Source organism: Anneissia japonica, unplaced genomic scaffold, assembly GCF_011630105.1.
Source record: "Anneissia japonica isolate Jap-2015-1 unplaced genomic scaffold, ASM1163010v1 scaffold287725_len345208_cov150, whole genome shotgun sequence".
NCBI lineage: Eukaryota > Metazoa > Echinodermata > Crinoidea > Comatulida > Comatulidae > Anneissia > Anneissia japonica.
In genome coordinates this window covers 313,245-324,935 of record NW_022737486.1, presented here as the reverse complement: position 1 = coordinate 324,935, position 11,691 = coordinate 313,245, and the positions used below count along the sequence as shown (strand labels likewise).

General features: G+C 34.4%; 2 protein-coding genes and 1 non-coding gene across 4 annotated transcripts in view; 2 read left to right on the top strand and 1 right to left on the bottom strand.

Moving 5' to 3' along the window:
- Positions 1 to 120: 120 nt before the first annotated feature.
- Positions 121 to 6,853, top strand: LOC117117359. Its single transcript, XM_033261640.1, has 6 exons — positions 121 to 443; positions 1,235 to 1,338; positions 2,358 to 2,732; positions 3,406 to 3,601; positions 5,216 to 5,430; positions 6,692 to 6,853. The coding sequence occupies exons 1-6, from the start codon at positions 373 to 375 to the stop codon at positions 6,727 to 6,729; spliced, it is 999 nt and encodes a 332-aa protein (XP_033117531.1). The 5' UTR covers positions 121 to 372; the 3' UTR covers positions 6,730 to 6,853.
- Trnat-agu lies at positions 3,780 to 3,851 on the bottom strand. Its single transcript has one exon. It is a non-coding gene; the product is annotated as a tRNA-Thr (tRNA).
- Positions 6,854 to 9,207: 2,354 nt separating the features above from the next.
- LOC117117365 overlaps positions 9,208 to 11,691 on the top strand; it is a 6,197-nt gene continuing 3,713 nt past the window's right edge. For both annotated transcript variants that reach the window (XM_033261646.1, XM_033261645.1), the window contains exons 1-3: positions 9,208 to 9,998; positions 10,686 to 10,786; positions 11,278 to 11,637. In XM_033261646.1, the coding sequence (XP_033117537.1) occupies positions 9,928 to 9,998; positions 10,686 to 10,786; positions 11,278 to 11,637 (532 nt within the window). In that variant the 5' untranslated portion in view covers positions 9,208 to 9,927. The remainder of the gene's footprint in view (positions 9,999 to 10,685; positions 10,787 to 11,277; positions 11,638 to 11,691) is intronic.

Here is an 11,691-nt window from a genome sequence, read left to right as displayed (position 1 = left end):
AAAAATAATTAAGGAATAAACACTTTCAATAAGGTCGGAGTTAATCAACTACCTTGGCCTACTTGTTAACTGAAGAGTCATTTATCAGCACGTGATACGGAAGCAACGTGCAGTATAAAGTTAAAACGTTCAACGTTTAAAGACTACATCGCAATACACCAATCAGTAATCGATATGTTTTATAAAAAGAAGAGTTTTAGGCCCAGAAAGTGATTTTGTTAAAAGCAAAATACAATCGTTTAATTGACAACCTGTTTTTTGGTGAAATCAATATCACTAAAACTGAACCTGAGGCCAACGACATCGTGCGTTACTTGAAAAAAAAAACAACTTTTGGTTTCGAGGTCTCACTTTTCCTCTTATTAACGTAGTATGCAGCGGTGGGTACAGATTATCCTTGTCGTCGCTTGGAAGATAGCGATAGTTGGAGCACAGCGTTCTTCGTAAGTTATTTGTATCAATAATTGTTTATTGCACTTAATTTTTATTAAACTGATATTAAAGCAATGTTGCTCTTAAAGTTTCATCAGACTTACAATTAATATATTTTTTATTAATGCAATGCCTGAAGATATGTTACTGAGAATGTTTTATTATTTTTTTATGTATAGAGTTCCATGTTACAAATTTTAGTGTTTTATTTTTATATTTACATCGTTGATTATTCTTCATATCTTCTTACCTGTGCAATTCGGGATTGGCTGCTATCAGAGGTGTCTTGATTAATCACCCGTTGGCCGTTTTTCCGGCACTTGCAAATTTATCTCAGTTATGTATGCCAGTGTGAAGACGAATAAATTAATAAATAAGTACATTGGGCATAGGCCTATGTTCTCTTTGAACATAAAAAGCAAGTCTACAGGGTAGATCAAGGTTCGGAAACAAGAAGGTGAAAATTGTCATTATGTTTTTTTTCTGTTTTTTTTAATATTTCAAACATATTTATACAATATTAAAACATATCAGGTGGTTGTTATTGTCTGTTTTTCATATGGTCCTGTTCAAACATATACGAGGGAGATTAAAACATACATCATTTTTAAATGAAGTCTGTTCAACATATATACATAGAAAATTGGAAAGATCAAAACGTAGTAGTGATTAAATCAAAATGATGAAAAACAATATCCAAATTATAAGATAAAAAAAAATAATGGAAGATGTTTTGAGGTGTATAACAACAAAGCCTTGATTACTTTTTTAGCTTGCTAAACTATTATTTGTTACTTTTCAGTGAATTTGATTGTCCAGAATTTGCGCCATGGTGTTACATGATATACCCAACTAACAACGATGGTTGGAAATACAAAGATCCACGTGGAGTCATTTATGACGGAAGTAAAAATTGCATATTATAAAATAAATTTATATTTTGTAGACACAGATTTATCCCCCCAAAAAATCATACAAAAAAAAAAAAAACAAAACAAAAAAAAAACAAAAAAAAAAACAATATTCTCCGTGCATACCTGCCAACATTCGAACATCAGAAATAGGAACGCTATTCATTGGTTTTTGATATATCGAGGCTAATTGAATCGTAGGGCAATTGTTGAAATGCGTCTGGCACTTCGCAAAACGATCGTCATTCGTTCTGTTCATGCACTAGGGAATCCCCGGGTATAATTCCACCCCCACCCCCTTCCTCCAAAAAAAGAAAAAAAACAGGCCAATTTCGCTTTCATAGGAATGGGATTATACCCAGGGAACTACGGACTAATATTCCCTAGATAACACTGGCAAGTCGAGATACTTCTTACAATGTAATTTTTTTTTTTTTTAATTCTAAAAATAGGGACGTCCCGATTTTTTGGGGATTTATGACATCGGAATTCGGGACGATCCTGATTAAATCGGGACGGTTGGCAGGTATGTCCCTGTTAAAGTTGTCAACGCCTAACTCTGAACGAATTCGAGTCCGGTACCGTTTGCTGAGACTTAAAATGACATGGTCCTAAATGACGTTTTTTGCAGAGGCTTGATTAGTAAACTGCCAATTTTGGCAATTTAAATTACTGACAACTGGAACCGACGATACTTGCCTCTCTTTAAGATGATATTATTTATTTTGTGGTTTTGGTTTCCGTTCCATCTTTACACTTGCCTGATAGCGCTTAGAGACTTTTTGTATTTTGCGCTCTATAAATTAATAACCATTAACCATTAACCATATATTATGGAATTAAATATAGGCCTATACCAGTATATATTTTATACGGATTACAATTAAAAAGTTTTCTGTCTTTCATATTTCTTATAATGAAAGTTCCCACCTCAACAGAATTTTGCGTCTATTTAATAAATGTATGAATGAATAATAATCACATTAATTTTCATGTTTTTAAAAATGTTTACAGACGAATATGTTTATGAATCTCCAAACTGCTACAAATTCCTAAGAGTATATGAAGATGAATGCGTGAGTTCATGTGCTAATGCTCAGCTTTTATGCGAAGAAGAAGGTGGCAACATCACCGTAATAGACAGCATCGACGAGTACGAACAGTTGACATATAATGTGCTACATGCCCTTAGCGTCGGTCAAAAGAGTACATTCAGTGTTCATGTCCAAAACCCCTTGCTAAATAATATTAGCATGGGTTGCGCAACGATTATGATTGGAGACGGATATACAAGTAATACTATAAACATATACAGTGATAATACTACAACTGGTATAGTGAACAGTATCGTTTGTGAATCCATGGGAAAGTGGTTAGTCGAGGAAAGCGGTGGGTTAAGAAAACTTTTACTTCTCATAATTGCCACCTATTTTTATGCTGGCATTGACGTCTACAAATATACTCACGTTACTACATACAAATCATCAGTAGCGGCGCCAGAGATATCCCGACGTAAGGTTAAAAGTCCCCGGGCAGGTTTAAAATCCCAGACATAGGTCCATACTTACGTCAGCCCCGAATAGTTGAAACAAATTTTAATAGACACCTCTTGATGCTTGTTCAAAGAGTGTTTAGCTACGAAATAATTGAATTATATTCCTCGAATGTAGATCAGTTGGAGTGGGGTTCTCTTCCTTCTAGACACCCCACAGCAACATAGTATGAATCACAGGCAACTTGTTTGCTTCTATTTTTTATTTGTTACTAGTTTGTTTCTGTTTCTTTTAAATTCTTTTATTTTTTTAAATATTTGAAGAAAATGTTTCAATGTTTCAATTATGACTCACATGTCAATTATAGACCAGATAAAACTGCACATGTCTATAATATCTGTGCACTGTAAGATTATCGGTAGGCCTACATCTCTGAGATTGCGCAGATTTTACACATTTTACAGTCGTAAATTTGTCTTGTGTACGTTTAATATAAACCATCTCATTTCAGGTTAAAAGAAACAACAAATCAAACAAAACTAACATAACTTTATGTTTTATTACTCAAGACGTGATTACAAGAATATTTCCTGCGCCTACAACAATTAAATTTACGAATCCATTAACCGAAACCAAATCAGAAATGAAAGAGGGTGCTAACTTGTGGATTGTTGGTGTTATAACGTCAAGTGTCGTGGTCACAATAGCAATAATTTTACTAAGTTTATTACTTATACGACGCAGGCAGAGAAGAACAACATCAGGGTAATAATGCTACTGTATTACATCATGACGTTAACTGAACGATTATGATTAAGGATGTGATTATGGTTATAGTTATTTATGTGGTTACCATTATATAGGTGTAATTTTGCCCTACCTGACGTGGAAATGTACCGAATACTCAGTACATTTGAAAACAACTGCGAAGAAAATCGCAAGTTGTTCTCGGGTGGGACTCGAACCCACGATCTCCAGATCACTAGCCTGGCATCATACCTCTAGACCACCGAGCGTGCGCCTGATGACCAGGGTTGAATTCGAGTCCAAGTAAGCAGCGGGTACTGCAGTGTTGACATTTCCACGTCAGGTAGGGCAAAATTACACCTATACATGTTTCTCCTGACGCAAATCCAGTTATTGTCTATTATTCCATCACGCCATATGTTACCATTATAGTTATGGTTATGATTATAAGTGATTATTATCATGATTATTATCATTACCATTGTCATTGTCAGTGTTAGTGCGGTAATCGTCGTCGTCGTCATCATCATCATTGTCGCCATCATCACCATTATTATATGTAATAGTATTACTATAAATGTTACCGTATATCATTATAAGTATTATTATTAATATATTGTCATTATTAAATTTTTTTATAATAATTATTATTGTTATTAGGCCTATTCATATTAAATTAGCAATAATGTGTTTCCTTATAAAATAGGTTAATATAATATACGTAATATTATTACTATTATTATCAGTAGGCCTATTATTATTATATTGTCCTTATTAAATTATTCTTATTATAATACAGTAATAATTATCTTTAATGTTATTATTCATATTAAATTAGGAATAATAGTTTCCTCATAATAATAGGTTAATATAATATACCAATATCTAATAATAACGTATCAGCACCACTACTTGCCTCCACAAGATGTAATGTATTTTTCTAAAACATTGGTGTAGAGCGCAAAGAGCGTAGAGCGCAAAGAGGGACTATGTACTTTAGAAATAAAAAAAATATTATTACAGGAACAGAGGGGGAGTTTGGTGCGTATACGCATTCCCTACACCCCCGATCGTAAAGATCCACATTTTTAAGTGGTCGGAAATTATACTGATTAAAAATGTATTATTTTCTGTTATAAAACTTAATATCTAATAAAACCTAAAATCTTACCATTTTAATTCAATAATCTATCAGGACCATGACTATGCCCTGTAATACAAAAACTGTGATCTAAACGTTCCTTCCCCTTGGCGACCCATACCACAGTTCTATTTTCACACAACCATTCACCATCTTCCCTCGCACCAATGGCAATCCTGGCTACGGCCCTGTATCATTGTGGAATAATAATAATAATAATAATAATAATAATAATAATAATAATAATAATAATAATAATAATAATAATAATAATAATAACAATTGTTATATTGTCATTACAATAAAAGTAATATTAATAGGGCTTATATATAAGTAATTATACATCCTCAAAATATCTAAATAGTAATACAAGTAATCTATCAATTTTAAAACAACTACTGTAATACGTTTTATTATGATGAGTACATAGTTACCCACTCTGGTACTTTAATTAGTCAAGATTAACGCGTTGGTACTTTATTCTTATACAGAAATGGCAAACCTGTAGCTAAAGTTTATTATCATCAATACGTAGCTAAAGATGTACACGATGCGTCACATAAAATTGTTGGCCTAAATCGAAATACTACAGCTAACGATGTAACATTTGAAAATCACGAGTCCGCAGTTGGAGTCGAATACCACGATACCGCAGTTCCACATATATACCACGATATCGGAGGTGAAGGGGTATACCAGAATTCAGGTAAAAGTCTAAATTGTGTTGTATTAAAAAAAGGTCTAAGAACAGAATGTAAACACAAGAATCTTTCTTTCACAGTTAGGGATTAAAGAACTAAAATGAAATGCGAGGTGCTATAGTGATTAGATTCTTAAAGAACTTTATATAAGAATCGAAACAAAAAAAGTGGGCGTGGTCTGGCGTCGCTAAAAACTCTTCGAAATTGGTCAAGGGGCGAACCCACTCCCCCCACCCCCGAAAATATGACAATAGGGGTTTCAAAGGCTCATTTGATCGATTTTTGAGTCAAATAATATGTTAAAAATAATATAATTTTCTATTTCTCCCCGAAGAATTGCGCTTTTTCTCCCCGACGGTGGGGGGGACTGTACCCCCTCCACCCCGGCGCCGCCACTGATAGAATGGCGGAATAAAGAGCTCGTATGTGCAGAAGGGAACACTTGTGATTGTGTTTTATGTTGGTGGCTACGATGCCTCTCTCAGTGAAAGTCAAATGTCACTTTAGTTAAGATGGATGACGTAGCCGTAAATTCAGAAGGTACAGAAACATTATGCCTATGCATATAGCCGTAGGTTGATTAAGAGAAAACGTTAACCATTTCGGGTACTAGCCTTCTCCAAGTGGTATAGACTTTGTTTAAACAAATATACTGTTCTGTATAATAGGCCTAGTAACAGGTAGTTTTCGGTACACGACGTTAACCTTAACTTTAACGTTAATACCCAACATGCAGCGCGATAGCTCCACACCTTTTGTAAACAAATCGAAATACGCATGCGCAAACCCGTAACTTACGTACGTAGAGCACGTAAAATCCTAAAATTAAAGAAATCCGAAGGTTTCGCGTTTAATAAAATCTATGCTGCAAATTAGTAGCTTTGTGAAGAATATTATTTCTTATTTGTCTACTTATAGGCTATAAGAATAGGTGAATATGATATATTATTTTTGTGCCACCACATATGTTCTGCACTCAGTTGGAGAGCTGAAATTCAAGCCACGATAGCGCATCGTCTTCTTATCGATCTTACGGATTAGGTGTTAAGTTGTGTGCAATATGGCTCATGTGCCGATGAAGAACACACACACTCTTCGTAAAGAATAGGGGATTACCTCCCGATGTACTGCCCAATTAACCAATAAAAGTACCACACCGGAAACAAGTCCTCGGACTTAGTAGTGGGTTATCCTTGATGTGATTCACACAAACTCGTACACCTACTCATCATTTTGATATTTGTTTTATCCTATCTATCTTACCAGACGTTGGCAGAAGCAAACGAACTGGAAACCAAAAATGAATGCACATGCCATAGTTGGCGGTCAGACTTCTTCATGATGCAGTTCTCTAAGACTGAGACCGCCACCAGAAAGTTGCCGTTTACCGGACCGTGTCGATATACATGAAAACAGTATTCGCGCTCCTAGGGGAGTCGAGAAAGAATGAAAGGAAGGACGCGATTTTCAGTTTAGCGATGATTACAGTGAAATTGATGCGTATAAGCAAAATGAGAACAAGGACGTGGAACCAAATAATTATTATCTGCCGATAATTGGTTGAAATCAGCTCTACATTTAGCTCAGATGCCTGGTGGCCTTAATCTTGGGCCATCTTATTTAGGCTATGCAAAGCTTTGTTTCCATACAATCGCTACAAAGCCACTTTCCATAAAATCGCTACACAGTCGCTACAGCGTTTTCACTGCAATCCTCAGTGCATTGCGCAGCTGTCCCAGACGTAATCGGGATTCAACTGGCCAATCAGCGTCGCTAAAGAAGTCGACGATTTTTTTGGAAACCAGGCTTAATTTATAGGTTATTTTATAAAATATAAAACCAAGCTTTAAGTAAAAATGTCATGTCATTGTTTCATTTTGTGAAAAGCAGGTATACCGTATACAGAAATGATTAAACTGATTTGCATCCGATTATTTCTTATTTACTGGATAAACAAAATATATTTTGTAAATATAGGCTTAATAAACAGAGACGATTATTCCATAAAAGAAATTTAATAAGTACGGCAGTGGTAAAATGAAAAATGAGTTTGTGTATAGGCCCCTATATTTAGTCAAATTTGCATTTAAATGGTAACGGTATAAAGTTGCTGTAAACATTAAAGTTATTAGTTAAGCCTATTAGTAAAACATTATTAGTTGATAAATTTTCCAAACATTTCTAATTTTCATTGGTGTATATAGAGAAATACACAATGAAACGTTACATTTTTTTTTTCATGTAACCTAAATGTGCATAGAGGCACCTTTCTTGTATTATGCGGTATATGAGACCTGCATTATCATTATATAGAGAAGTACACAATAAAACATTACATTGGCCTATTTTAATTGTTTACTGGAACTTATAATAAATAAATAGGCCTATATAGGCTATGCGTTAATATTAGCAGATTCTAATTATTACATTACGGACTGTTAAATAAGAATAATCTGTGAGCAGATCGACAACATTATTTGTATTTTTTGGAAAATGTAAAACGGTAACAGAATGTTTTAATCACAAAAACAACTCCACCGCTTACGCCTCATAAAGAGACTTAGTTTAAAAACCACTTTCGCAATTTTTATATCTATGGCCCATGCGCCTAAAACAAATACTACAAAAAAAAACAAAAAAAAAACAAAAAAACAATGAAGTTGAACTTGGCAAATACGGAAATAGATTAATTTAAAGTAAAGCCCTTAGAGATACCAGAGACATTGATTATGTGTAAAACCGTATGTGTATTAAACAATATAATTATTTTACTGTTGTAGAACTCTTTTAATCGTTAAGCCGGACACCCACTGCTTCGTACGACCGTCGCACGACGAATCCACATTTGCTTCCGGCTAGCGATAGACGACGCAACGCCGTCTGCTGATTGTCAGTGGCAATCTGAACGGATCCTCATTAAAAAGACGATCCGTTGGGTCCGCGTCTTCGCGTGCGTTCGCCGTCGCACGCAGTGAGTAACCGGCTTTAGTAAACCAAACACAATGGATATTAAATTACTGCGAGCTTTAAAACAGTTCTACAACACTAATAAGCAAACCAGATCAAACTATTAAAATATTTATAAATTTTAAAATTTCAAGTTCCTTTCTTAACTTTTCGACCTGATTTTGTCTTGTGATTTTCCCATGACCTCCAGGTTTAGTAAATTGATCTAATTTACTATACTTGTGCTAATAACTAGAAATGAATTCCACCGCATCAGTGAGGATTAATTGTGCATGTATACAGTACAGTACTAGAATAATCAGGCCTGTATTTACCTTCATTAGACCAAGGAGATATCTCTTTGATCAGACGTATAACACTTAAAACGTTTTCTATGTATTTTGTACACTTTGTCACCTGTTCGTGATGACCATGACCAGTTACATATTCATAATCGTTGAATAAATGTATTTAGTTTATAACAAAAAGTTCAAAAGCACCTAAAGTATTTTTAGAGTTTTTGTGTTATTTACCGTACAAAATTACAACATATAACATACTCGACAGAGAATACACTATTGTCAGCATATTTCTTTGTACAGGATATTGAGTAGATCTTCATTCGGACTAGCCCCGGATACGCAAAACCAAAGGTAGGCTATTATACTGCAGATTCTTTCCGGTGCATGTCAAGTAATTGATTTTAATATATAGTTCCTTGAAGGTTTTCAGGACACTTTCTGTTTGTTTAATGCTAATTTCATTTTAAACATCGTACTCATAAATATCATAGAGTTAGTTATAATGCTTCTCATGAAACATCATTAGAGTTAGGCCTATTTTATAAAGAGTGAACATAAAGAGAGTAGGCCTATCGTATGTAAAATTAATGCTTTATTTTCTTAATTACGTCACATCAACATACTAGGCCTGCAGATATACATTATAATTTCAACTACAACACGTGTAGTATTGCAATGATTAACTTATAGAGTAGTTGAATCTAAAGTATACACAATGTAACTGAGCTTCTGAGAAAATAATGTCAAGTTCATTTTAGTAGTGAGGAGTACGGTACATAAGAAGCAATATCACCCCCTGTAAAAACTAGGGGGAAACATACAAACCTACAATCAGAGATTACAAGAAATAACTCTCGATAAGGTCGGAATTATTCATAGGCCTACTACATAGGCCTCTTGATAACTCAAGATACCCACTATAATGTATTAGACGGTAATACTTCAGTACATTATAAAGGGGCATGACCACATCGCACTACACCAATCAGTAATCAAAATTTGTTTTATAAACGGAAGATATATCCTGTTGCCCTACAAAGTAATGTTGGAATTACAACACAGTTGCTTAGTTTAAAACGCTGTTTGTGGAAGTGTATTATGAAATGATGTCATTAGTATAACGAGAAGACATTCAACCGACATTGAATTAAACTAACAATTGAAGACCTAACCACCACCTAAACACCAGTAGGCCTATCGTGCGTTAGAAGAAAAAAACTCCCTGTTCTACTATTAATATTTTATTAACGCAGTATGCAGCAGTGGATAAAATGTATCCTTGTCGTCACTTGGAAGATGGCAATTGTTGAAGCACAGTGTCCTTCGTAAGTTATTTTTTATTAATAATGTTTTTATTCAATTAAAACTGAGATAAAAGTCAATTTGTTCTTAAAGTTTCATCAGGCTTACCATTTATAAGTTTTCTTTGTTAATTATTTAATGCTCTCTAGTAAGACGCCACATGCGATTTTAAGCAAAATAGTACACCGATATTAAGCTTACTTTGTGGATAATAAGGCCTACATAAACTTCCACTCAACACTCCATAAGTCAATAGAATAGATCAAGTTCGGAAATAGAAGGGAGAGTGTGGGGGATATAGGATAAGGGGTGGCGTCAGGGAAAAAAATCAGAATTCTTCGGGGAGAAAAAAATATATGCAGGCTATTTTCTACATATTAGTAGGCTCTCTGTAATGTCATTAAATAAGCGTTTGAGACAACTAAATTGTTATTTTCGGGACTTTCGCCTCGCTGGACCGTTTCGAAACATAACATTTGGAGCCACGATCACGCCCACTTTACTCGCTTTAAGGAGATCAGCCCTCCCGGGGACCTTGGTCCTCCTGTCGGGAAAATCCTGGCACCAACCCTAAAGTAGGACTCCATTTTTTTTTTATTTTATCGTTGTGGGTTATTCGTACCCTCTTAATTCGAATCAAACAATTTCATTTTACAACAAAGAGTCAATTACTTTTGAAGCTTGATAAAATATAAATTTTGATTTGACAGTGAATTTGCTTGTACAGAATTTGCGCCATGGTGTTACTTGATATACCCAACAAACGATGGCTGGAAATACAAAGATCCACATGAAGTCAATTATGACGCAAGTAAGAACTGTATATTACCGGTATAAGATAGGCCTAAATATATATTAGGATATACAAATTTACCTCAAACGTTCTTCCGAAGAATTGTAATAGCAATAGTCTGTTTGGTAAAGTTGTCAACGTCAAACCCCGAAGGTATCAAAGTCGTTTCCTGAAATTTTAAAAGACCATGATTCTAAACAGCACAGCGTTAGGACAGAGGCTTGGTTAGTAAACGGCCTATTTTGATAATTAAATTTACTGACAATTGAAACCGACGACCCCACCTCTTTAATTAAGTCGATCTTATGGATTTCTGTAAATATATTTTACATGGATTGCAATTAAAATGTTTTGTATCTTTCGTATTTCATATAAAAATAATTCCACCCCAACATAGGCCTATATTTTACGTCTTATTACACATTTAAATAATAAATTCAAGTAAAAATATAGTATAAGTAAAAATATAGAATTACTACTAATTTTTATGTGTTTTAAAATGTTTATAGGCAAGGATGTTTATGAATTAGCAAACTGCTACAAATTCATAAGAGTGAATGAACAAAAAGGCCTGGGATCATGTATTAATGTTCAGCAGAAATGTGAAAAATTAGGCGGCAACATCACTGTAATAAACAGCATCGACGAGTACAATCAGTTGACAAATAACGTGCTACATTTGCTTAGCGCCTGGCAGGATAATGACAGTACATTCAATGTTCATGTTCAAAACATCACGTTGAATAATATTAGAATGGGTTGCGCAACAATTTTTATAGAAGACGGAATTTTAATAAATGGTAAAAAAATTGTAAATAGAGATAATACCACAACTGGTACAGTAGACACTATCGTTTGCGAATCCACAGGTAAGTAAAATTCTCGAAGTTACCATCTATATTTAAGGTAGGATTGTCCTCTGA

What these genes read in the sequence shown, in the direction of transcription:
- LOC117117359 (XM_033261640.1), top strand. Translation starts at nt 373, where the DNA reads ATGCAGCGGTGGGTACAGATTATCCTTGTCGTCGCTTGGAAGATAGCG. An exon ending in GTTGGAGCACAGCGTTCTTC is followed by an intron (nt 444 to 1,234) that starts GTAAGTTATTTG and finishes GTTACTTTTCAG; the next exon opens with TGAATTTGATTGTCCAGAAT. An exon ending in GTGGTTAGTCGAGGAAAGCG is followed by an intron (nt 2,733 to 3,405) that starts GTGGGTTAAGAA and finishes TTATTACTCAAG; the next exon opens with ACGTGATTACAAGAATATTT.